The following is a 26,907-nucleotide window of genomic DNA, read 5'->3' as shown; positions in this document are numbered from 1 at the left end:
CTGTCAGTAGTTCTAGAAAATGTATGTGCCTCTCTCTCAGTGCAGGAGACTAAACTCCCCTCACTGTTCTGCCCTCGAACACCACCCCCCAGCCCGTGAGAGATGCATCTGTTGTCACCACTTTCCTCAATACAACAGGACCCAGGCATCCTGTCCTGAGAAAAGATGGGGCTCTCCAATGACAGAGAGCGCTCATGCATTCTGGTGAGACGCGCACTCTGTGGCTGAGATGGCTCGTGGGTCGAATGCCCTGTAACGCTGTCCAGTTCTGAAAATCCCTCATTCGCAGCAGTCCCAGGGGAATTACTGACACTGTTGAGGCCATCAGACCCAGTAGTCGAAGACACATTCCGAAAGAGACTAAACTCTGTAGTGGAAATTCCCAATACTAATCTGACTTCACCACTGACAATTCAAACAACCTCCAGTTATCAATATAATACAATACTACAGTACCAATACAGTACTACAGTACCTTCGAGGTAATTCCCGTCCTGAATATAATACAATACAATACTACAGTACCAATACAGTACATCAGTACCTTCGAGGTTATTCCTGTCCCGAATATAGTAGAATATAATACTACAGTATCTCGAGGTAATTCCCTTCTCGAATACTTCTAACACAATTCCAATACTTCGAGGTAATTCCCCTCCCGAAGTAAGGTGACGGCGTCCCGTCAAGAAGCTACTATCACTACCTCAATCACACATGAGCACACAAGTCTTTAGCATCTATACACTCTCACCGTCCTTCTCAGTTGTACGCTGGTCCAACACAGGATCATTAATACTAACTCCGAGTATTACAGCCTCACCCCGAGGGCGACTCTATAGTCTTCCAACACTATCTTTGTCTCTGCTGTGGTCTTTTGAGCGTAGAATCTTTAGTACTTCTTTCCTTAGCTGCACAGCATATACCTGAAACGACTTCCAAGTTGCTCTTTGCAGAAATGAAGTTTTATTTACGGCCGGGAGGTCACTCGTCACAACAACAGAGTGAGTCTCCATGAATAGAAAGATACATGCACATTTAAGTCTTACAGTTGAGTAAAAATCAATGTCTTGTTCACTGTGGTTTGTTCTGGTGATTGGTTTGTAATGATCTAAGCTAATCATATCACTGTTCTTTGACCTGAGCATCCTTAGTCTGCATTTTCTGTATATTTCATGTTGACATAAAATATTTCTATCACAACTCCCTCATTGAAAAAGGGAGAGGCAGCTGTGAAATGTCTTGATGCGTTCCTCTGAAAGGAAAGCTCGAAACATCACTGAATTCAACCTGAGACCCAAGTAGACTATTTCCTGTGAAGGAATTAGACAACTCTTCATCTGGTTTATCTTGAAATCTAATCTCTCCAGATGTGTCACTAGTGTGTATGTATCGCTTTCTGCTTGCCACGGGGACGGCGCGCAGATGAGCACATCGTCCAGATATGATGCTTCCACACATTTTGTGAAAACTCTGGGTGCTAAAGCAAGGCCAAATGGGACTTTCGTATACTCGTATGCTGTGCCCTGATAAGTGAACCTCCAGATATTTCCTGTGAGCATGTGGAAATATGCATCCTGGAGGTCCACTGAGGTGAACCAATCCCCTTGACGAATGCTTTGACACAAAGTTCTGAGCGAAAGCATTTTTAATTTGTATTTTCTGAGGTGTTTGTTGAGGACCCGTAAATCTAAAATGGGATGGAGACCTCCCCCTCGTTTGGGAATCACAAAATAACGGGAGTAGAAGCCCATCTGGCTTTCCTTCATTGGAATCACTCTTAGCACTCCTTTTCTCATTAAAGAGGGTATTTCTTCCTCTAAAACCTGAGCTGCTTCCCCTTGGGCCACTGAAATTACCACTCCATTGAACACAGGAGGTTTTACAGCGAATTGAAGTCTGTATCCTCTGTCTATCGTGGTTAAAACCCAGGGATGAACTGCGCATACGTGCCAGTTCGCCGCCTGAGCAGCGAGTGAGCCCTTCCCGGCTTCGCTCACTAGCGGTTCTGTGGCACACTCTAGTGGCGAAGAGGGGGAATAACGCTCCAGTGAAGGAGTTATATTCATCATTTTTTGTGATTGTTTTAGTCTTTTGTGGTATTTTTTTTATTTTTATCCCACTCTGCGCCCTCAGCCCTTGGCCTGTATGCGTCAGAGAAAACTTTATTTGTGATGGGATGCTTATGCACTTTTGTCTTTCCTCATAGGGTTGGGTATCGTTTTAATTTTAGCGATTCCGATTCTGCTTATCGAATCCGGTTCTTATCGATTCTCGGTTCCGATTCCAATATTTTTTTTTTTTTTTTTTTTATGGAGAGAAAAAAAGAGCAAATACTTCAAGAATAATGTTTTTACCTTTTATTCTTGCCCCATTTAGGCTGTAACCAGTAGGCTGTAACTGTTAACTGTGACAATTCGTCTAATAATGAAATAAATAACACTTTCAATAAGGAATGATCAGAAGCAATTACAAACCAAAACTATTTAGGTATAACACAAAAAAAATACAACATAAAATATATAACAGGCACTTGCTATTGGAGGCAGTAACATAAGAGAGATTAAAATGCAAAGTCAGTAATATTGAATACATTAGTACTCCACTAGGTGGCAACAAGTGAATGTTTAAAAATGAATTAGTCATTCAAAACGGTGGATCGTCCATTAACTAAACAAGTATTCATGAATAAAACAGTATTAAATAATTTTTAAGAAGTGATTGAATGAATGATTCAAACTAATATAGGCTAATTTTAAATAAACTAGAAAATGTTGTCCTGTAGCTGCCCGAATGTATTTAATCGTGATCACTAATTTAAAAAAATAAACAAAACTGATTGTCAGTTTATCCAGAATTATACGGCTCTAATTCGAAGGTGAATGTCTTTTCATCTGTGTTTTGTACCTGAGTGTGAAATGCTGCTATTGCTAATATTAGCTGTATCTGGTGCTTTGTAGCAGGACTCGCAGCTGGGAGAGTTACGCCGGTTTCTTAGGGGCCGTGCACATATCGTGTCTTTTGCACGTGCGAGTTCGTTATTTCAAATGTAGGCACGTTATTTAAAATGTTCGTTATTTCAATTGTTTCCAGGCATGCCTATGCCACGGCGAGATGAAAACATCTCAACTTTTCAGAATGCCGCAAGCGCACCGCAGGTCATGTGACAAGAACCAACCGATTAGCTTCGGCCTTTCCGTAACAACATCGAAAGCACATCCGAACAGCTGATCATAGCTGTACAGTGCGGGTTTTATTTCTCATCTCCAAAAATATATCTAGTAGTAAAGCTAATGCAAGGGCTAGAAATCAATTTATCCTTTGCTGATACTTCCTTGTCATCTGAGAGAGCGCAGTTCATGGTTGCATAGCAACAACAGACGCCACGGGAGCGCAAGCGCTTTGGAAAGGAGAAAGCGGCCGCGGTTTCCACACGTTTTTAGACGCGACGTGTGAACGGCCCCTTAAACACGGTGCATTCCTTCAGATTAATGCAGTGTTGAAGCAAAAGTCAGTGCCGATTGTAATGAACTGTGCACGTGCGTGATGAGATAAGGTCTTTGTCGCAGGTTCTAGCAGATAGATAAAACTGTAAAATGCTCACTACCGTTCGCCGTGCGAGAATGACTGAAAAAAGTCAGGAATCGATAACCAGAATCAAAATGCACGCATCGTATCGAATCCCCAGTTCTTTGAAATTTGGAACCGGTTCTCGATACCCAACCCTACTCCCTCAGAACCAACCTCGTAGGTGGAGGAAGAGACAATTCTTTGGGGGGCACCAGGGGAACATGGGCTATTTTCCCACGAGCACTGGACTTTGAACTGTCCACACAAACACATTTCACATTTAAATTTCTTCTCCTTTTCCCCGCGGGAGGGAGAAAGGAATCGTTTTGAAGGGATGGGACAGAGAAACCCTGAGTGCTGTCTCCAAACCCTTCCTGATGCCAAACTGATGTCTCAGGTCGACCGCCTCTTTTTGTTCCCCTGAGGGGTGGCCGACCAGTGTTTCGTTGCTGCGGCTGCGAAAGACTGTTTCGGTTTCACGAAACTGGGCTTTGACTGAGGGCCCATGCTTCCCAGCTGTTGTGGTGGAGCAGGATGGGAAGGTTGATATTCAGAATGTCCTCCTTTTCCTGAAGGCCTGAAATTCGGATGGCTCGGACAAACCCAGTCATAGCGATCTCTCTCCCACAACTGCTAAGCCCATACTCCGACCACAACTTTGAACTGCTCCGCGGGACGTGCGCAGGTTTAAATCTGCAATGACGCATATCTCCTCCCAGAGCGCTGGGTTGGGAGATCCGGAGTCCAGCTGACGCCCCATCTCCTCTAATAACGCCACTTGATATGCTGTAAGGAGGGACGTCGCATTCAAAGCACGAATGGCCAGTGCAGAAGATTTATAAATCTTTTGAAAAACAGAGCCGGCAAAACGCTCTGTTTTCCCTGGCAGCGAGGCTTCGGCTGAAGAGAGCGATGCCCTGCGACTCAGGTGCAAATGTTTCACCACAGATGATTATACAGGGGGAGGATCCGCCGTCCCCAAATCCTCCATTCCCTGAACATCCAGACTCGAAAAGCCCTTGACAGGTACTCAGTGGGAAGGCCTGTCCCAAAACCTCTTCATTTCAGCCACACAAGCCGGGACGGCTGGAATAAACTGCCTCGCTGGAGGGAGAAGTGACAGAAGTCTCTTTCCATCATATAGGTCTCTTTGGACTCTTAGGCCCCTTGACCTGCTGGTTGGGATGGCCAGTCGATCGACAGTCTAGCCGCGGCCTTGCGACAGATCTTGAGTAGATCTGTATACATCTGCACAGGGGAGGGTGAGCTCTCTTCCTGTGCACTCGGTGGACGCGACTGAATCAGGGGAAGAATAGCATCTTCATCATTGTCATCTTCGTCCTCGAGGATGGTCGACAATACTTCGTCATCGTCATCTTCCTCTCCCGCTAACGGATCTTCAAACAGCGGGGGAAGGACGGGTGACACCTTCTCCGTCATCTCACCCCACTAGCTGGCAGCCTGTGGACAATCCATCGGTTCCTCTCTGGGTTGAGCAGAGAGGCATGGGTCCGATTTCCCAGCTACTGCAACGCAAAGTTTCCGCTCTCGGGTTTTAACCGAGAACGACGTGCAGTGAGGACAGCCCTCGGGGTTGGACAGCGCTGCCTGAGCGTGTTTAGGGCCCAAACAGGAGATGCAGCGACCGTGTGAATCCTTCGCAGAAATCCACATTCCACACGCACACCGATGAGGAGGACGACCTTTTCCTCCGGGGCTCTCCAGCTCTTTTGCAGTGGCCATGAAGTCTGCACTCTATTCATCCGGTAAGCCCACCACAACGTGACAACTAGTATGGAGCTGTGCTGCGATAGAGAGCTCTTTTCCTTCTTTTTGGTGTGTGGTGAGCGTGCCAAAAACTCAGAAAAATAAATAGAAAAACTTAAAGCAGAAAACTCGCCTTGACGCGTTAGTTATCTTACTCTAAGTGGCAAGTCACTCAACAAACGTTAAGAATATATTGCATTTGGGACATTACCTTGCGGCTCCGTCTATAAACTGTTAAGCAATAATTCCCAAAGTCTGCTGAGAATAGCTTCCGAAAAGAGAGCAAGAATGACGAAATGGCAGTAGCTGCAGTTTATATACAGGGAGGCGGGACTCCCTGATCGCTGCAGTGATTGGTCTGCCATGGTTGGCAGATGTGGTGTTATTGGTGCTTCCACGATCTGTCACGCCTGAGGCGGTCCCATAGTGAGATACTGAACAAATGTTAGAAAGAGAACCTTTGGTTTCCATGCTGCCACTGCTTTTTTCAAATCTCACCAAAGATTTTCAAGGGAATTTAAATATGGAGACTGAGCAGGCTACTCAAGAACATTCCAAGACCGATCCTTGAACCAAGCTTAGGTAGATTTGGATGTATACTTCAGATCATTGTCCTGCTGGAAAGTCCAATGATCCAGTAAAGCTACAGTTTACATACTGAAGTCATCACAAACTTTGCCAAAATGTCCTGATACTTCAAAGAATCCATTATGTCGGTCACATGGTCAAAATTTTCATTTCCTGCAGCAGGAAAGCACCCTCATAACAACACTTACCCACCTCCACGTTTGACCCTAAACATGGTGTTCTTCTGTCATACGCCATGCCTTTTTGTGCCAGACATACTGCTGATTCATGGGTATAGAAAGTTCCAGTTTGGCCTCATCACTCCATTAAACATTCTTCCAGAACTCCCACATGCCTTTCCTATTTCCTTTTAGCAAATTCAAGTCAGCCTTTTTTGTTCTCTTGTTCAATAGTGGCGTTTGTCGAGGTTTCCGAACATAAAGTCAGTGCATGTTTAGTGTTTTTACACTCTTAAAAATAAAGGTTCCAAAAGGGGGTTTTCACAGTGATGCCATAGAAGAACCATTTTTGGTTTCCCAAAGAACCTTTCAGTGAACAGTTAGTAAAAGGACCTTTTTTTTTTTTCTTAGTGCACTCTTAGAAAAGATGTGTTAAAACTGACTCAAACTGTGTTAAATTCTTACATGTCTCTGTGTTAGTTTTGGGACAGCACTTGTGTTAATCTTGACAAATTCACTGTGTTAATGATTTTAGCACATTAAATGTTAGGAAGGTTAACCAGTAGAGTTAAGACCAGACCCTCCAAAACCAAGACCATTTAAGATTGAACTTAATAATATAATTAAGTGATTAATCAAGTGATGATTGAGCATTAGTGATGGATGCCTGCTGTTAACAAACAGAATCACTGCAGGAAAGAGGAACAAGAACAGGAAAAAAAAAGAAGAGACGAGCCGAAACAAAACAACTACAACAAACTTACAGTGTGTCCACACCAGACGCAAACGGCACGATGTGACAAAAGCATTAAAATAAGTGATGCTGTCTACACTGGATGCGGCATGACACAACATGATAAATTCCCGACAGTAAACTGCTGCCCCATTTCTGACGTATTTCAAGCACTTGTGCAACTTCTGAACATGAAGAGCAAATGGATTTGCAACGGTCGCTTTGTCACGTCCAGTGTTAAAAACCAACTCCACTTGGGTTACACATCAAAGAAATTTGGGACAACGGTTGTTTTGTTAATTTTGACACATTCATGGTGTTATCGATTTTAACACAGTTAATGTGTCAGGAAGGTTATCTGCTATTAACAAGCAGAATCACTGAAGGAAAGAGAAACAACAAGAACAGAAAAAAGAGATGAGCAGAAACACAAGAACTACAGCTGACTTCAGCCACAGTCTTAGATGAAATCAACTGAGGATAAAAGAAGACATTAAAGGTCACCTGTTATGCTAAATCCACTTTTACAAGGTGTTTGGATATAAATGTGTGTTGGCAGTGTGTGAACACAACCACCCTACAATGATAAAAATCCACCCACTCCTTTTTTTTTTTAAATCCCCATTAAACCAAAGCAGTCTCATTAGACAAGCCGTTTTTATTATCTGAGTAATGTGACGTCACATTCCTCATGCCCCGCCCATGGCCACTGACTGACAGTCCTGTATTACCATAGTTTCCGCCCTCAGCAAGCTGTACGCTGTCCGCCATTATCTCCGAGCTCGAGCAGCTGTAGCGACAACAGTGTCTGGTAAGTAATTGAGATGTTTTGTTTTTGGATGTAAGAGTGAACATAACAGTCTTCATTTACTCCTGACATCTGAGCCACTGAACGCAGTGGATTAGTTTTATTTTTGAAGAGAATGCGTCACAGATCTAATATACACACACGATTTCTGTAACGTTGCCTGCTGTTTACATTCACAGACACAGATAAGTGTGCTCAGAATGCGATCCATTAGAAGTTTAAACTGATATAGCTTTAAAATGCGTGGAAATAATAAACTTTGATGAAAGAAAAACTATGCTATCCATGAGAGTGTTCGCGATATAGATGATAATCAAAACCAAGCAGATGTCTTGTTTGTATTTGGTGGAGAATCTGATTGAGGCAGGAACTGTGATCGTAGAGAGGGGGCGGGGCACAGCAGCTCATTTGCATTTAAAGGCACATGCACGAAAACAGCCTGTTCTTGACTGTAGTCAGAAATGGGTATTTACAACATGGATTCATAAATGATCTGTGAGGTATTTTAATGCTGTATTTCATGGGGTCACAAAGAGTCGGGCAAGACTGGGCATTTGAACAACAACAACAACAACTGTGACCTGATTTACTGATCTCATCCAATATTTCATATAATTATATAGGTGAGGTTTAATTAATTTTGCTTTATCCATTAAATTTGCCCAGTAATTCAACAGCACGAGATCCAGCATTGTTAATACAATCTGACAGATTTTTAAAACACATTGTGCAGAGAAAGTTTTGAACTACTGTATCATTCAGACACATAAAGACATCAAAAATCAGTATATACATCTCAACAACGGTGACAATCAACAAAATGCTTAATGCTGCAATGCATGCTGGGTACCAGCATAGTACAAATCTCATCCATGACTCCTAGCATGCATTGCAGCATAAACAAATTATGCAGATGAATTGTCTTAGTATGTTCCTTTATTCTTACTATTCTATTTGATTTTATTTTATTGTTGTTGTTTTGTTGTGACTTTAGTTGTTGTTTTGTGATGTTTAGTCGCCATTGTTGAGATTCATACTGTAGGGGAATTTTACAGTTAAGGACCCAAAAGACCAGATATGTTAAATAAAGATCCGGAGTTAGAGTTTAAAAAAAAGAATAAATTGAAGAAAATTTTACTGAATAATAGTTTACTGTTTCATCCGCAGAAGCCAGCTTCAAGTCTCACAAGGAGTTCGTGGGCCGCTCTGTGTACATTCACATTTTCACAACAATTATACATATATATCCCCCCTTAAAGGCCAATGTGGAGTCCTAAACACCACATCTGGTCTAACAATTTAGGCCGCTTCAAAATTTAACATTGCTGACCCATGCTCCCCTGGCAGGTTACAATTTGTATAAAATAGACAATAGGTTTTCCCTTGAAGGACTTAACTAGTTGTCTTTACATCAATCCTGGCTATTCGGTTTAACATCAAATTCCTTGATTACAAAACAAATACATATTTATTCTCTGGAAGCCGGGCTAAATGAGTAAGCACTGTTACTGCATTCCTGGCATGGGCCAGACCCTAAGTCACTCCTCAGATACTAGATACAGACATTGCCTGTAATCATAAACACCAGGATATATACACTGGTTTTTAGAAAACTATAATTTCTAATTCGTTATATAATACAAGAAGATGGATCGTAAAACCACTCCTTTCACTATACCCCTTATAGATAATTTTTAAGATTAAAAACAAAATTGTGTTCTAACTCAGATTTTTTTATCTGAAACTCAATTTTCACAACATTTCACAGTACTCAGACCATGTCAACAGTACAGCATTCGAAATCAAATAATTAAGACTTCCTTTAAAGTCAGTTTTAAACTCAAATGTCTTGTCAGTTATAACTGCTTAGGCTAAATGACCAAAATCTTAACCCTCTTCTTTGGCAGTGATCCTTATCATTTCATTAGGCTTGCCACTGAAATTATTCAAATTTGTACTATAAGACCTTATCAATTTCTTTAAAGCTGTTTTTGAAACAGTTTTACATCTTTTTTCACAATAATTTCAACTGCTTATAATTTTGTCACTCTATCCCATCAAATTGTTAGTCTGTAGATCCAAAAATATATTATCATTATTGTCTCAGTCCCATTATTATCTCTACTGTTTTGCAGAAACCAAAGTATTATTTTTCTCAAATCTCAAATCTACACAGACAGCCTTATAGCTTCTTTCACCTTCAACCCTTATTACATAAATTATATTTCTCTAGACAGCTAATGTCATGCATCCATTTAATGGATGAAAAATAAAACTTTTATCAGTTACATTCACTCCTCCTTTGTTTGCCCACCAGCCTTCCATAAATTTGAGGGGTTTCTTTCTCTGGATAAATTACTAGTGACTTTGTCAATGTGTCACTTTGTCTCTGCCGTCAAATCTTATAACATTTACGTTTATCATTCTGATCAAACAAAAAAGACCGTTTAAATTTAGACCCTCAGTTGAATTTAGACAAGGGTTTTTAACCCATGGACGGCAATCTTCAATTCCACAATTCCAATTTATATAAATGTTCTTAATTAAACATACTAATCCAGAGAGTAATCAAATCAAATCAACATCGTAAATGACAAAAGTCATAATTAGCAGACAGAGCTGGATAACCAATCCACTTAAAGCTTGTCCCATGTTCTCTATCGTCTTTTCATCAGATTCAATCCGAAATATTGGCTTGTCAAAATTTGTCATTTCACTTAACCCATCTGTAATGATAAAACCCTCATTCCAGAGGTTAATGACATATACACACACTGAGGACAGAATATTTCCCCAAACGAACACATACAAAACAAAGTTCAGTCACCGTCACACACACTCACACAAGACACATGAATATGAACTGCTTATTGTTAAGGTTTGCTTTTGGTGTTAAATCTTAAAACATATTTAAACTTCACATTTTTCCTGTAGGTTTTACTCTTATTCAGTCTCAAAGCATGTCTCTTCACTATAATTTGTTTTTTAGAAAAGTCAGCTGGGTTGTTTTAGTTCTAATATCTTTGTTTTGTTTGAGCTTTAGCAGGCTGATTACAGACAGACAGAGTACCATCCTTGCCTTCACCCCAGCAGTCTCTCTCTCTCTCTCTCTCTCTCTCTCTCTCTCACTGCACAAATAATCTTTTCAACAGCCTCTCAAGACTGTAACTTAGACAGAATGTAATATTAAATTCATTACTATATAGAGAATAATCATTAACCAAGTTTAAAATGTAAATGTATATTTTTCAAATAAAAACCATTACCACAATCTTTTATTCTAGTAGGTTATCTTTTGCTTAAATGTTGAATTCACTTAACTTTCTCTTTAAATCAACAAAATCAGTCTCATTTTTAACCACCACCATGTCTTTGAATTATTCTGTGCCATGTCTAATGACCTGCAGGAGTAAAAACTATAATAAAGACACATTAGTTCAAAATCAACACAGCCTCACAGATTCAGGGATTTATCGTAATGCTGAATCCTAAACTTCTAAACAGTTCTTGCCAATAGGGCAACCAACATCATGTTAATAAATTTTGCTATGGTCTCCCCAGAAATTACTGACAATCACCTCATGGTCTCAGTCGGCTTTTGAAAGCTCATTCCCATCAGCTCTTTATCAATATTCTTCTTTTCCTCAGGGTCTTGTCCCCTGGCATAATTGGATCAAGTTGTGGACTTGTCACAATGAAAAACAAGATATATTGAAGCGGCAGTAGATTTCAGAATCCACCCCTTCAATACACTGATTCTTAATGTCTGTGTGTGTCTAAATTATGCAGTAGTTCAAAACTATCTGTGCACAATTTGTCTTTGTAATCTTCCAGATTATCTGATTGTCACAACACTATTGAATCTCAAGCTGAAGAATAATAGGGCTACTATAAAAAATATACAAAATTAATAAAACATCACCTATATAATTGCACATTAAATACTGGATGAGATCAGTGAATCAGGTCACTACATGATCAACAGGTAGCCAACATCACTAGATCATATTTTCTCTTGGTTTTGCTTGTCAAAACAAATGTGTTCTGCAAAAACAAAGTTATAGCAGCCAGAGGAAAAACTAATGCTTTAAAAACTTTTGTAAAAGTCAAGGGTCAAGAGCCCAACTAAAGCAAACACTGATCTCCATATTGTTGACTTCAAACCAAACATTTTCAATGAAACATCAATATCTAAGCCACTGTTATATTTCAATGAGAACTTTTTTAGACGTATGACAGAAATTCAAAGAAATTCTAGTCAAACCAGTTAAACTTAAGTGATGCTGGTAATGCTGTTTTTAGAATTGTTTAATCATCCTCCACTGAGATCTTGATAGATATGTCTTCTTTCATCTTCACTTGATTTCATCTAAGGCTGTGGCTGGAAGTCAGTTGTAGTTGTTTGGTTTCTGCTCGCCTCTTCTCTTTTTTTCTGTTCTTGTTGCTCATCTTTTCTTCTGTGATTCTGCTTATTAACAGCAAGTGTCCATCACTAATGCACAATCATCACTTGATTGATTAATTATCTCATTAAATCCACTCTTGAATGGTCTTGTTTTGGTCTTGGACGGTCTGGTCTTGACCACACCTCTGGTCTTGAAAGGTCTTGGTCTTGGAGGACTGGTTTTCACTACACCTCTGAGATTCACACAAAGATGTGTAAACATGTAATATTAACACATTGTGGATGTTCTTGGCTACACAGATTGTGTTGGATGCTGTGAACAAACACACAGGTTGTGTTCATTTTAAAACTACACATAACTATGTGTAAACAACTGAATTCTTCCAACACAGTTTTATGTAATATAGACACAAGTGCTGCACTTATGTGTGATTTTTCTACACATTTCTTCTGAGTGTGTGAAGAGTATTTGTTATAATCTAAAGAACCTTTTCCACTATAAAGAACCATTTGTGCAATGGAAAGTTTCCATGGATGTTAAAGCTTCTTCATGATAACCATCAATGCCAACAAAGAACCATTATATTTAAGTGTTCCTCCTTTTATCAGGTTATAGCAAGTCTTTGGCAGTTAATTCATTTTTTTTTTTTTTTTCTCGGCTGCTCTGATTAAACATCTTTGTAACAATGTTAAAGGCTCAGGGAAGAAGGAGGCAGGAACCGGCAAATGATCAGTGTAACTTTAATCATAAAATAAACAAACAACAAAACAAAAATAAAGCAGCACCTCCTCACAGATAACTGCTGCTTAAACTATAACAAAACACCAACATAAAGTCTAAACCTGGTCCTTTCTCGTCTTGTCGTAACTCCTCCTTTTATCCTTCTGGAGCTCCTCTGTGACACTCAAGCTCATTAGCACTCTCTCCACCGGCCTCGCTCTGTTCCCAGGGCTCTCGGCCTCGCCCAGCTTGCCACAATCTTTTTTTCTTTTTCTTCCATTTGCTATGGTACCATACATTTTAAACTTACAAACGATGCTGCCAACTGTGTCTCTGGTAACTTTTGTGTCTTGGAAATGTTCTGTAGCCATAGCCTTTTTCTCTTAGCTTGTATGAGAGCTATTTTATTTTGGACATATTTGCTAATCAACTTCAGCACATTAATTTATGCATATGTTATAACTTAATCTAATAAAGTGGTGTTATAGGGTTACCAAAAGCTTTGATTAATTGCGGTTTATCACAATTGTGTACCATATCATATTAGTAAGTTATTTAAAAACTTAAAATGTCGAACAATTATGACATAACTGCATTATGAAAAAATACTGTAACTCAAAAATACTACATTATATATAGTTATCACTTAATATGCCACTAAAGTGCTATATATGTTTTTTTTTTTTTTTTTTTTTTTTTAAAAGCTTACATTTATAAATTGTTAGTGTCTGTGGGGTTGAATAATTTTGATTGCAATTGTATCTCTGGTGTTTTAGTTAATTTTATTCTACTGACTTTCCAATCTTACTCGCACCTTTCTCTTGTGGTGGTTTTTTTTTTTTTTTTTTTTTTTTTTTTTTTAGGAAAGGAGAAGATGCGGATGAAGCCGCGTAGCACACACGAGCTCTCTGTGGAACAGCAACTGTACTATAAAGAGATCACTGAAGCTTGTGTGGGATCTTGTGAAGCCAAAAGAGCGGTATGTTTGTGTGTGTGCAGGGTCCAAAATAACTTTCAGCACATGTAAATGTAAAATTTATCAGCCATTAAACTGTATTTTGCATTATTTCCCTAAAATGTTAGTCCCTGTGACATTTAGCTGTATTTTGAATATCTTTCTGCATTATGATATACAAGCAAGTTTGACAAAACACCACCTAAAACAAAAACATTTAAAGACATTGTAATTTTGTCCCTCTAATTTACATTATGTCATTTGGTGCTGTAATTATGCCACCAGGAGGCACTGCAGAGCATAGCAACAGACCCAGGGCTGTACCAGATGCTGCCAAGGTTTAGTACCTTCATCTCTGAGGGCGTGAGTACATTCATGGACCACTTATATCTGCTATAACTGCTTTATTAACCAGTGTAAAATTGCTAAAACCAGTAAAATAGGTGATATGTTAGACCTTTAGCTCTCTCATACACATGCACACATATAAGTGAACTAATAAGTGTTAGTTTAGGCCCAGTTCCAGAATCAAATCATTGAGGGTGCTTTGAATTTAGTGAGGGTTGTCTTACAAAGCAGATGTAATGTGTAAGCAAGGCTACTAAGCATCACCATAACAAGAATAGCAATGTACAATGAGAAATTTACAAGGTTACAACATTTTCAAGTCGTTACTTTTAAAAAATAATAGCAACAGCATTTCAAAAACATTGTGAGGGCTTGAATGTCCTGCTGACTTATAACAAATAGTTGTCACCATAAGAAAATTCTGAACATTTTTCTATTTATCTATTCTGCATTTACATTGCTTATTTTTGAGATACATTTTTTGTTCTGTCCATTGCTAAGGTTATCATGTGTGTATGTGACTGTTGATCCTCTTGGCAGCATGAAAAACAAAACTTTTATTCAAATTATGAATTATGAAAGTGCTATACAGTACTCAGCATAAATGAGTACACCCCCTCTGAAAGTTAACAAATTCAGCAGTTACTCTTTACATAAGAGACATATTAGGGTTATTTGAATATATAATGTTCCAGCAAGTCTGCTTGATTAATTACCAAAGAAAATTAATCAAGAAAATAAGATTGTCTTATCAAAGTGATAAAATGTTGTAGCAAAAATGAGTACAATCTCCTGAAAGTTTCAAAATAAAACTAAATAAAAAGTTTCTGGTGCAAGTTAAAGGCACAATATGCAAGATTTTTGGATTAAAATATCCAAAAACCACTAAAACAGTGTTATATATTTTGTTGACTTGTGTACTTATATCATCCCAAATGTTTCCAACAACATTTAAATCCAGAGAAATCAGCTATTTTAACCAGTGTAACGGCCTGTATCATTGCGTCGCCTGTCAGTGACGTCATATCCGTTACCCTTGATTTCTGTTACCCTTGAAACAATGGAAACAACAAAGATGCTTTAATATACTGTTTTATTAGACAGATGAGCAACTGTTTGCATACTTTTATTGACAGAAAACTAGTCATTGTTATATAACTCAACACGGCGAATCTCTTGTTTTCTTGATTTATCATATATATATAACATGTTTGTACCATGCCTCAGAGACAGTGCTATTTTGTCAAGAGGCTAACATAGCATAATCAGAAGGAACTTTATTTGTAGTAACAGTAATACAGCATTTTGTTCACCATACAATATATTTTAAAATTATTTGCATGCCATTTAGCAACACAAGTCATCCAGCTTTTATTAATATGATATTCTAATGTCGATCTAGCACATTGGATATTTACCAGACAATGAGCTAATGCATTATTTCATCCCAAATACAAGCAATATAAACAGCACATATAGTTAATATTTGCCCTTTACCTTTGTTAGATCACATTTGTGAATTAAAGTGCTACTCGTTTTTTGTTTGTATTTAATAAAATGTAATAAAAAAAGAAAATAAATTATAATCAAGATATGAGTGTAAAAAAATTTAACATTTACAAATGAAGCACGGTTTTTCATAACTATTGATTTTTATTTGAACTTCATTAGAAATTGAATCCATTCAGGTCAGTTTACACAACACACGCTGAACACAGACAGTAACCATGTCATTCTAGATCACACATCAGCCCAATTGAACACATTGCTTTTTCATACCAGCCTATACAATACATCAGGTGCAGAGTTTTCCTGTGTGTGTTGCATATGTACTACTTGCACTTGATGCATGTACACCGATCAGGCATAACATTATGACTACTGACAGGTGAAGTGAATAACACTGATTATCTCTTCATCACGGCACCTGTTAGTAGGTGGGATATATTAGGCAGCAAGTGAACATTTTGTCCTCAAAGTTGATGTGTTAGAAGCAGGAAAAATGGCCAAGCGTAAGGATTTGAGCAAGTTTGACAAGGGGCAAATTGTGATGGCTAGACGACTGGGGGTCAGAGCATCTCTACATCTGCAGCTCTTGTGGGGTGTTCCCGGTCTGCAGTGGTCAGTATCTATCAAAAGTTGTCCAAGGAAGGAACAGTGGTGAACCGGCGACAGCGTCATGGGTGGCCAAGACTCATTGATGCACGTGGGGCGAAGGCTGGCCCGTGTGGTCTGATCCAACAGACGAGCTACTGTAGCTCAAATTGCTCAAGGAGTTAATACTGGATCTGATAGAAAGGTGTCAGAATACACAGTGCATCGCAGTTTGTTGCGTATGGGGCTGCATAGCCGCAGACCAGTCAGAGTGCCCATGCTGACCCCTGTCCACCAGCGAAAGCACCAACAGTGGGCACGTGAGCATCAGAACTGGACCACGGAGCAATGGAAGAAGGTGGCCTGGTCTGATGAATCACTTTTTCTTTTACATCACATGGATGGCCGGGTGCATGTGCATCACTTACCCGGGGAATACATGGCACCAGGATACACTATGGGAAGAAGGCAAGCTGGTGGAGGCAGTGTGATGCTTTAGGCAATGTTCTGCTGGGAAACCTTGGGTCCTGCCATCCATGTGGATGTAACTTTGGCACGTACCACCTACCTAAGCATTGTTGCAGACCATGTACACCCTTTCATGGAAACGGTATTCCCTGGTGGCTGTGGCCTCTTTTTGAGCAGGATAAGGTGTCCTGCCACAAAGCAAAAATGGTTCAGGAATGGTTTGAGGAGCACAACAACGAGTTTGAGGTGTTGACTTGGCCTCCAAATTCCCCAGATCTCAATCTAATCGAGCATCTGTGAAATGTGCTGAACAAACAAGTCCGATCCATGGATGCCCCACCTCGCAAATTACAGGACTTAAAGGATCTGCTGCTAACATTTTGGTGCCAGATACCACAGCACACCTTCAGGGGTCTAGTGGAGTCCATGCCTCGACGGGTCAGGGCTGTTTTGGCAGCAAAAGGGGGACCAACACAATATTAGGAAGGTGGTCATAATGTTATGCCTGATCGGTGTATATTGTGTGTTATATTGTGGCTCCTCATCACAACTCATCAAGATGGCCAAAAGATTCGCTGCTCAGGTGCCTTGCAATTGAGAGAAGCTTTTGATGATGTAGCGGAAGAGGTTTCATAATGTGAGGATCACATTTCTGAAAATTCAGAGTCTGACAGTGACTTTGAAGAAGAGATTGAGATTGAGCATCAGCTCAAAAGAAGACTTGATGTCCTGCACATGAATAACTGCCATCCGTGTTGGCCCTGGTTGCATCCTTATCACATTGGCAGCCATGTGGGGTGGCTCATTTCTTGGGCAAGAAGACCATTCAATTTCACAATTTTTTGACATCTATATTTCTTCACTTGCGAGCTGCTAACGGGCTTGTTCTGATCCTGGAGCTGGCTGCTGATGGGCTTGTCCTGGGGCTCGTCTTCATTTTGGAACTATCTGATGCTCCATCTTGATCAGTTGTGATAAGGAACCACACTGGCAAAGCTATATTTATTGTGTCCTGCCCCCAGTTTGCAGCTGGGATAGAGTATGAGAAAATAAAGATTGGTTCCCGCAGGAGGGTAAAATGTGTGGGAATGTTAGCGTAGACCGTGTTGGTGCTTGAATTTTGCAACAATGTTGCAACATTGTGCGAGAACGGCAGGGGCAGAAACACAAAACTCACACTTACACTCACACTCTCAAACACACACACACACACACACACACACACACACATGTCTGGTTCACTTTATTCGCCAGGTGTGCACAAACACACAAGGAATTTGTTGTGGTTTTCTTCAGGAGCTCTTGGTACATACATATACACATACATATGACATGAGAACAGAAAGAATATTTAAATAAGTAAAACTAAGAAAATAATAAATAGGTAAAATAAAATAGTATATAAAATAGTAATAATAATGTGGTATACATCTGGAACAGAAGACAGATTTGTGCAATATGTATTGTATATACAGCAGGGTGAATATATGTGTATTTACACAACTAATCTCAAGTACTAAAAGTGAATACTAAAAACTGGGGTAATTGCTATGTTAGCTGTTTAAGCTGGAGATAGCATGGGGGAAAAAAACTGTTCTTATGCCTAGATGTCTTAGTGCACAGCGATCTGTAACGTCTGCCTGACGGCAGAAGTGCAATCAGGTTGTGTCCGGGGTAAGAGGGGTCTGTGATGATGATGCTTCTTCCCTCTAGACTTGTACAAGTCCTGAAGATTGGGCAGGTGCACAACAATTATCCTTTCAGCTGTCCTAACTGTCCGTTGCAGTCTTCTTATATCTGATTTGCAGGCTGACCCAAACCAAACAGTTATAGAAGTGCTCAGAACTGACTCAATAACAGCTTAGTAAAACTGTGTCAGCAGCACCTGTGGCAGGTTGAACTTCCTCATCTGGCGAAGGAAGTACAGTCTCTGTGTCAATGTGATTGTCCCACTTCAGGTCCTGAGAGATGGTGGTGCCCAGGAACCTGAATGACTCCACTGCCTCCACAGTGCTGTTCATGATGCTGAGTGGGGGGAGTGCAGGGGGGTTTCTCCTGAAGTCCACTATCATCTCCACTGTTTTGAGCGTGTTCAGCTCCAGGTTGTTGTGACTGTACCAGACAGCCAGCTGTTCAACCACCAGTCTGTAAGCAGACTCGTCTCCGTCCCGGATGAGGCCGATGATTGTGGTGTCGTCTGCGAACTTCAGGAGCTTGACAGAGGGGTCCTTAGAGGTGCAGTCATTTGTGTAGAGGGAGAAGAGCAGTGGGGAGAGCACGCAACTCTGAGGAGCTCCAGTGCTGATGGTGAGGGTCCTGGATGTGAGTTTTCCTAGCCTCACTAGCTGTTGCCTGTCTGTTAAAAAGCTGGTGATCCACTGACAGATGGAGGTGGGTACAGAGAGCGTGGTCAGTTTATTCAGGAGGGTATCCGTGATTATGGTGTTGAAAGCCGAGCTGAACAGGATCCTTGCATAAGTCCCTGGTTTGTCTAGATGTTGTAGGATATAATGCAGTCCCATATTGACTGCATCATCCACAGACCTCGATAAGCAAACTGCAGGGGGTCCAGCAGGAGTCCAGTGATGTCCTTCAGGTAGGCCAGCACCAGTCTCTCAAATGACTTTATGACCACAGACATCAAAGCAACAGGTCTGTAGTCATTTAGTCCCGTGATTTTCGATTTCTTAGGTGCAAGGATGATGGTGGAGCGTTTGAGCTCCAGTGCCAGCAGCCATATCACCCTGTAGCCCAAGACCGGTTGCCCACTGAAGCTAAGCAGGGCTGAGCCTGGTTAGTACCTGGATGGGAGACCTCATGGGAAAACTAGGTTGCTGCTGGAAGAGGTGTTAGTGAGGCTAGCAGGGGGTGCTCACCCTGTGGTCTGTGTGGGTCCTAACACCCCAGTATAGTGATGGGGACACTATACTGTCAAAAAGCACCGTCTTTCGGTTGAGACGTTAAACCGAGGTCCTGACTCTCTGTGGTCGTTAAAAATCCCAGGATGTCCTTCAAAAAGAGTAGGGGTGTTACCCCGACATCCTGGCCACATTTGCCCATTGGCCTCTTCCATCATGACCTCCAAATCATCCCCATATACTGGTTGGCTTCATCACTCTGTCTACTCTCCACCAATAAGCTGGTGTGCGGTGGGTGTTCTGGCGCAATATGGCTGCCGTCGCATCATCCAGGTGGATGCTGCACATTGATGGTGGTTGAGGTGGTTCCCCCTTCCATATGTAAAGCACTTTGAGTACCCAGAAAAGTGCTATATAAATGTAAGGAATTATTATTATTATTATTATTATTATTATTATTATTATCTGTTGAAGATCAGTGTGAAGATGGATGACAGCTGGACAGCACAGGCTTTGAGACAGGCTTGTGAAACACCATCTCCGCCTTTGGCTTTCCCTATTTTCTGTTTCCTGAAGACTCTGCATACATCCCTCTCACTGATCTGAAGTACAGGTTGAGAAGCAGAAGGGGGGGGGAGGGTGTTGATGGCTGTGTGGTGAGCTGGTCAGAGCGGGTGTGGGGTGTGAGACCAGGCCTTTCAAACCTGCAGTAAAATGTATTCAGATCGTTGGCCAAATGTTGGTTCTCCACAGTGCTGGGGGATGGGGTCTTGTAGCTGGTGATGGTTTTCAGGCCCTTCCACACTGATGCTGGGTCAGTAGCTGAAAGCTGGTGTTCTAGCTTCTTAGCATAACTTCTCTTTGCTACACTGATCTCCTTATTAAGTGTGTTTTTGGCCTGTTTGTACAAGGCTTTGTCCCCCCTCCTGTAGGCAACTTCTTTGGCCTGACGAAGCTGTCTGAGTTTTGCAGTAAACCAAGGTTTGTCATTGTTATATGTTAAGTACAGTATCTCACAGAAGTGAGTACACCCCTCACATTTTTGTAAATATTTTATTATATCTTTTCATGTATCAACACTGAAGAAATGACACTTTGCTACAATGTAAAGTAGTGAGTGTACAGCTTGTATAACAGTGTAAATTTGCTGTCCCCTCAAAATAACTCAACACACAGCCATTAATGTCTAAATAAAATGTCCAAATTGGGCCCAAAGTGTCAATATTTTCTGTGGCCACCATTATTTTCCAGCACTGCCTTAACCCTCTTAGGCATGGAGTTCGCCAGAGCTTCACAGGTTGCCACTGGAGTCCTCTTCCAATCGACATCACAGAGCTGGTGGACGTTAGAGACTTTGCGCTCCTCCACCTTCCGTTTGAGGATGCCCAACAGATGCTCAATTGGGTTTAGGTACCCTCAGCTTATTTAGCAAGGCAGTGGTCGTCTTGGAGGTGTGTTTGGGGTCGTTATCATGTTGGAATACTGCCCTGTGGCCCAGTCTCCGAAGAGAGGGGATCATGCTCTGCTTCAGTATGTCATAGTACATGTTGGCATTCATGGTTCCCTCAATGAACTGTAGCTCCCCAGTGCTGGCAGCACTCATGCAGCCCCAGACCATGACACTCCCACCACCATGCTTGACTGTAGACAAGACGCACTTGTCTTTGTACTCCTCACCTGGTTGCCGCCACGCACGCTTGACAACATCTGAACTAAATAAGTTTATCTTGGTCTCATCAGACCACAGGACATGATTCCAGTAATCCATGTCCTTAGTCTGCTTGTCTTCAAACTGTTTGCGGACTTTCTTTTGCATCGTCTTTAGAAGAGGCTTCCTTCTGGGACAACAGCCATGCAGGCCAATTTGATGCAGTGTGCGGCGTATGGTCTGAGCACTGACAGGCTGACCCCCCCACCCCTTCATCCTCTGCAGTAATGCTGGCAGCACTCATACGTCTATTTCCCGAACACAACCTCTGGATATGACGCTGAGCACGTGCACTCAACTTCTTTGGTCGACCATGGCGAGGCCTGTTCTGAGTGGAACCTGTCCTATTAAACCGCTGTATGGTCTTGGCCACTGTGCTGCAGTTTCAGGGTCTTGGCAATCTTCTTATAGCCTATGCCATCTTTATGTAGAGCAACAATTTTTTTTCAGATCCTCAGAGAGTTCTTTGCCATGAGGTGCCATGTTGAACTTCCAGTGACCAGTATGAGAGAGTGAGAGTGATAACACCAAATTTAACACACCTGCTTCCCTTTCATACCTGAGACCTTGTAACACTAACGAGTCACATGACACCGGGGAGAGAAAATGGCTAATTGGGCCCAATTTGGACATTTTCACTTAGGGGTGTACTCACTTTTGTGGCCAGCGGTTTAGACATTAATGGCTGTGTGTTGAGTTATTTTGAGGGGACAGCAAATTTACACTGTTATACAAGCTGTACACTCACTACTCTACATTGTAGCAAAGTGTCATTTCTTCAGTGTTTTCACATGAAAAGATATAAAATATTTACTAAAATGTGAGAGGTGTACTCACTTCTGTGAGATACTGTAAGTCCTGGTGGGAACACACATGTCCTCACAGAAACTGATGTAGGATGTCACAGTGTCAGTGAGCTCATCCAGATCAACGAAGAAAACTCCCGCGGTGAATAAAAAGGCTTACAGTTAATGAAGAGAGCCTCCAAATTAGGGCAGCACATCTCCACACATCTCTTCGTTGATACAAAAACATAATCCCCCGGCTCTCGTTTACCCCGACAACTCGGTGACGCAATCCGCTCTGAACAGCTGGAAGCCCGGCAGATGAAGCGCGCTGTTTGAGATGACTCCGTTCAGCCAGGTTTCCATGAAGCAAAGTGCAGCAGAGTTTGAAAAGTCCTTGTTTGTGCGGGTGTGGAGAAGTAGTTTGTTTGTTTTATTTGCTAGGGAGCGGAGATTCGCTAGATGAATACTCGGCAGTGGAGTCCTAAACCTGCGCTGTCGGAATTTCACGAGCACACCGGCACGCTTCCCTCGTTTGCGTTGCTTGGAGCACTTGTATACGATCGCAGCACCTCCAATTAGAATGTCCAGTAAAACGTCTGATTGTTCAAAGGTCGGCAAAAAGTTATTTGGTGTGTTATTTCTGATATCTAAGAGTTCGTCCCTAGTAAAGCTGATTGGAAAAAAGTTACTCAAAACAGGACAAACAAACAAAAATAACATAAGTACCAAGACACTACAAACTGAGACGGCCATCCGCGGCGCCATCTTGCTTATATTTACCATAGAACCATAGACGTAATGTAATGTTACGTCCATAGACATAATGGTTTTTATACTGTACAAACTGTATATTCTATCCCCTAACCCTGCCCCTACCCCCAAACCTACCCATCACAGAAAACTTTTGGCATTTTTACATTTTCAAAAAAAACCCATCATTTAGTATGTTTATTAATCCATTTTCCCCATGGGGACTGCTGGCTGGTCCCCACAATGTAGGTGATCTCAGGTTTTACTATCCTTGTGGGATCCATTTGGTAATATAACCACAATGTAATATAAACCTGTACACACACACACACACACACACACACAGGTTTGTTTTGCTATCTTAGTGAGGACATTCCATAGGCGTAATGGTTTTTATACTGTACAAACTGTACATTCTATCCCCCTACACAACCCCTACTCCTAAACCTACCCATCACAGAAAACATTCTGCATTTTTACATTTTTAATAAAACATTGTTTAGTATGTTTTTAAAGCTATTTTAAATATGAGGACTCATGAAATGTCCTCATAAAACATGTTTACGTCGTAATACCAGTGTAATACCCATGTCATTATACAAATTTGTGTCCTCGTAAATCACAAAAACGCACACACACAAACACACACACACACACACACACTAACAGCGGGCCCAGACAGGAGGAGATCAGAGTGAAGGTTCACAGGACCTACAATTTCCACACTTATATTAGCCCTGGGTCCAGTGGACCCAAACATCCTGTATGTAATATAAATGTGTAGGGGGGTGTACAGTGTGTGGTCATTGACAATGTGTTCTGATATATGTTCTTCACAGAAAATGAGCCAAAGCCAATGAGTCTGAGTTTGAAAAAATAATTAATTGTATCATTTTTGTTTTGATAAAAAAATGAAAACGGGCCCCACAGACCCGAACACCATACAAGGGTTAAATCATTCTCAGACAACAATGGAACCACTTGGGAGAGAATTGTTAGAAGACTTGTTTTTTTGCACAAAAGAAGACAATGGTACAAGAGGATGACCAAAGGTAACACAGAAACTCCAAAAGAATGGACTTGTGAACCTGAAAGAATCATCTTATATAGCAGTGTCTCTCAACCTTTTTTACTCCAAGGCCCCCCTCCTCTCCGAATCAATATTGCAAGACCACAAAAACATTTGTATTCTAGAGTCATTATTTTCCATGTTATTATTTTTAAACAAAATAAAGTCAAGATTTAAACCTTCAGTGTTCTTTTTTGCTAACATACTTTGCAAAAATGTCACTGCAGACATTCTTTAAAAGGATTTACTTTGCTCAGTTATACAGTAACTTAAACAAATAAGCACAGGGAGATGCCAAAGGACTGCATATAGTTACTATACGGATCCATTCAGAATTATTAAACACACCAAAATACGTATGAAAAATAAAAATGCGTGAAAACTCAGCAATCTAAATGCGAGTCGATGTCATCAGTGAACAGTTCCTCTGTGAGAACAAGCAACCATGTCTATGTTTGAAGCATCTGATGCCCATGTGTACATAAACATCACTGATCCTCCAAAAGCTTCAGCAAAACAAGCTTCTTCGGCGAGCATCCGTTATATAACATACACAGTACGTTAATTTGGACAACTACACAAATATATTGAACTGTGTTCATGCAGAAATATGATGTTATACTGATCACTGATCAGTGAGCCGAGAGCGCACATACACAATTTTTTTTGTGCATCAATAATCACAGACTCACGCATGCCTGATGTATGACTCCTGTAATCGTCTTTACCTTCATTACAATCATCATCCATCAAAACTTTATTAGCGACACTGGTTTTCTTTATCCAACTGAGAGATGTAGTTTGCGTATCCTATGTGTTTGCGTGTTTTGAGACACCGTTCAGTCTTTCATTTCACACAGCGTGATGAGAAATGGCTTGGGCTGTTCTGAATCAATCACAGAATACGTACAAGAGAGGTGGTGCTTTATTTTATTTATTTTTTTATTGCATCTTTTTATCAGCATTTCAACCATTTACAAACTAAATTAAAACCAAACAAACAAACACATAGAGCCCGGTAATTACAATACAACGGGAGAAAGAAAAGAAAAGAAAAGAAAAGAAAAGAAAAGAAGAAAAAAGAAGAAGAAAAAAAAGGGCACAGGAGCATTATGATATACCATACTTCAAAATATTACTTAAGGAAACATCAATACAGTCAAGATATGGAGTCCAGACCTGATGGAAATCTTCAGTTGACGAATGAATAACACATGTTAAGAATTCTAATGGAATTATTTCTCTAATAATCTTATGCCATCCTTTCAAAGAAGGGGGTTTATCACTGATCCAGGATAACAATAAATTTTTCCTAGCAGCAAAGGCTAAGATGTCAAACAGCCATCTAGCAAATTTATTTGACAAATGTCTAATTGGAAGACCTAGAATCAAAGACAGGGGATCTAACTGAAGCTTTAGTCCAAACATTCGACTCATATATTGAACAACTTTTGACCAGTAAGTCCTAATTACAGAACAGTCACAAATACAATGAGTATAGTCTCCCACTTCCACCTTACATTTAAGACATAATGGAGAGTTACTTTGGTCAAACTTACTGCTAAGGAGCAATGTGATGTGCAATCTATGCACAATCCTGAGTTGAATGGCTCTGGCCCTGTTGCAAACGCCTGACTCCAAACCCGATCTCAATCCTCCTCTGTTATGGTCAGTTGTAACTCCCCCTCCCATAATCTTCTATGGTCTTGCGTAGTCACCACTTCATATAAGCAAAGTGCATTATAAAAGCAAGAGATCTGCTTACACAACGGGGGATTTAAAAGAATCTTCTCAATGACCGACATGGATGGGTTAGTGACAAGATTAGTACTTTTAAAAATATAATGCCTGATTTGGAGAAATCTAAAAAATTGGATCTAGCTTGTATTTTATAACCAAGTCTTCAAAAGAAAATAGTGAACCTTCATTAAACAAATCACTAAGTCTGCATATCCCATAAGTATACCAAATTTTAAAACCAGAATCTGAGAGGCTAGGCATGAACTCTGGGTTATTGTGAATGGGGGCCATAGGGGAGACATACCAGCCCTGCCCTCAGTCTTACGTATAATGGACCAGGCCTTCCATGTATTAAACATGATTGTATTCTCACATAATGCCTTGATTATCTTAGAACTTCTGACAAATAGCAGATTTTGTAGAGGGCATGACAACTGTGAGTCCTCTAAATCAAGCCAAGTAGATTTAGGATCCTCTCTAAACCATTCCGCAGTGAATCTAAGCTGACAGGCCAATTGATATTTTCTAATGTTTGGCAAACCCAGACCCCACTTAGAGCTGGAGAGCTGCAGCTTTGAAAATGTTAGTCTTGGTTTCCGCTTATTCCATATAAAAGAACTAAGCCATCCAGTTAATTCCTTTACTCTTTTATTCGGCAATAAGATTGTTATCATCTGTAATGGGTAAAGAAGCCTGGGCATTATATTCATTTTAACTACAGCAATTCTTCCGAGCCAGGAAAGAGGGAGATCTGACCATCTAATTAAATCATTGTGGATTTTATCAAGTAATGGGAAAAAGTTGACTTTGGCCAATTGACAAACTGGTAGGGGTAATGCTAATTCCCAAATATGTGAAACCAGACTCCAACACTTTAAATAGAAAGGAAGTCAAATTAATTATACTAGTGCTTTAGTGTCTTAGATGCAAAGCAACAGATTTGGGAAAATTTATTTTATACCCTGAGAACTTCCCAAATGAATTAATATCTATTAAAGCAGGCACAGAAGATTCAAGGTCAGACAAAAAGAGCAAGATATCATCCGCATAGAGGGAGGTCTTGTGCTGTTTAAGACCAACCGAAACACCAGAAACGGCCGCCCCCTCCCTAATCGCCTGAGACAATGGTTCTATTGCTATCGTGAAAAGCAACGGGGAGAGGGGACAGTCCTGTCTAGTGCCACGGGACAGAGGAAAGTTGTCTGACCTATGACCGTTAGTGACAACTGCTGCGAGTGGAGCAGAATAAAGTATGCGCACCCATCTGATAAAATTATCACCGAGGCCAAACCTCTCCAAGGTATAAAATAAATAAGGCCACTCCACATGATCAAAGGCCTTCTCCGCGTCTAACAATAAAATAAGTGTGTCAATGTTACTTT

At 40.7% G+C, this 26,907-nt stretch overlaps 1 protein-coding gene and 1 pseudogene across 5 annotated transcripts in view; both read left to right on the top strand.

The window, feature by feature from the left end:
• taf6 (TAF6 RNA polymerase II, TATA box binding protein (TBP)-associated factor) overlaps window positions 1-26,907 on the top strand; it is a 75,999-nt gene that overhangs the window by 27,508 nt on the left and 21,584 nt on the right. For all 5 annotated transcript variants that reach the window (XM_051893802.1, XM_051893804.1, XM_051893801.1 and 2 more), the window contains exons 7-8: window positions 13,611-13,726; window positions 13,988-14,065. In XM_051893802.1, the coding sequence (XP_051749762.1) occupies window positions 13,611-13,726; window positions 13,988-14,065 (194 nt within the window). The remainder of the gene's footprint in view (window positions 1-13,610; window positions 13,727-13,987; window positions 14,066-26,907) is intronic.
• Window positions 19,339-19,455, top strand: LOC127513719 (uncharacterized; annotated as a pseudogene).

This window comes from Ctenopharyngodon idella, chromosome 5 (genome assembly GCF_019924925.1).
Source record: "Ctenopharyngodon idella isolate HZGC_01 chromosome 5, HZGC01, whole genome shotgun sequence".
Lineage (NCBI taxonomy): Eukaryota > Metazoa > Chordata > Actinopteri > Cypriniformes > Xenocyprididae > Ctenopharyngodon > Ctenopharyngodon idella.
This window is presented reverse-complemented; position numbering and strand designations above follow the sequence as displayed.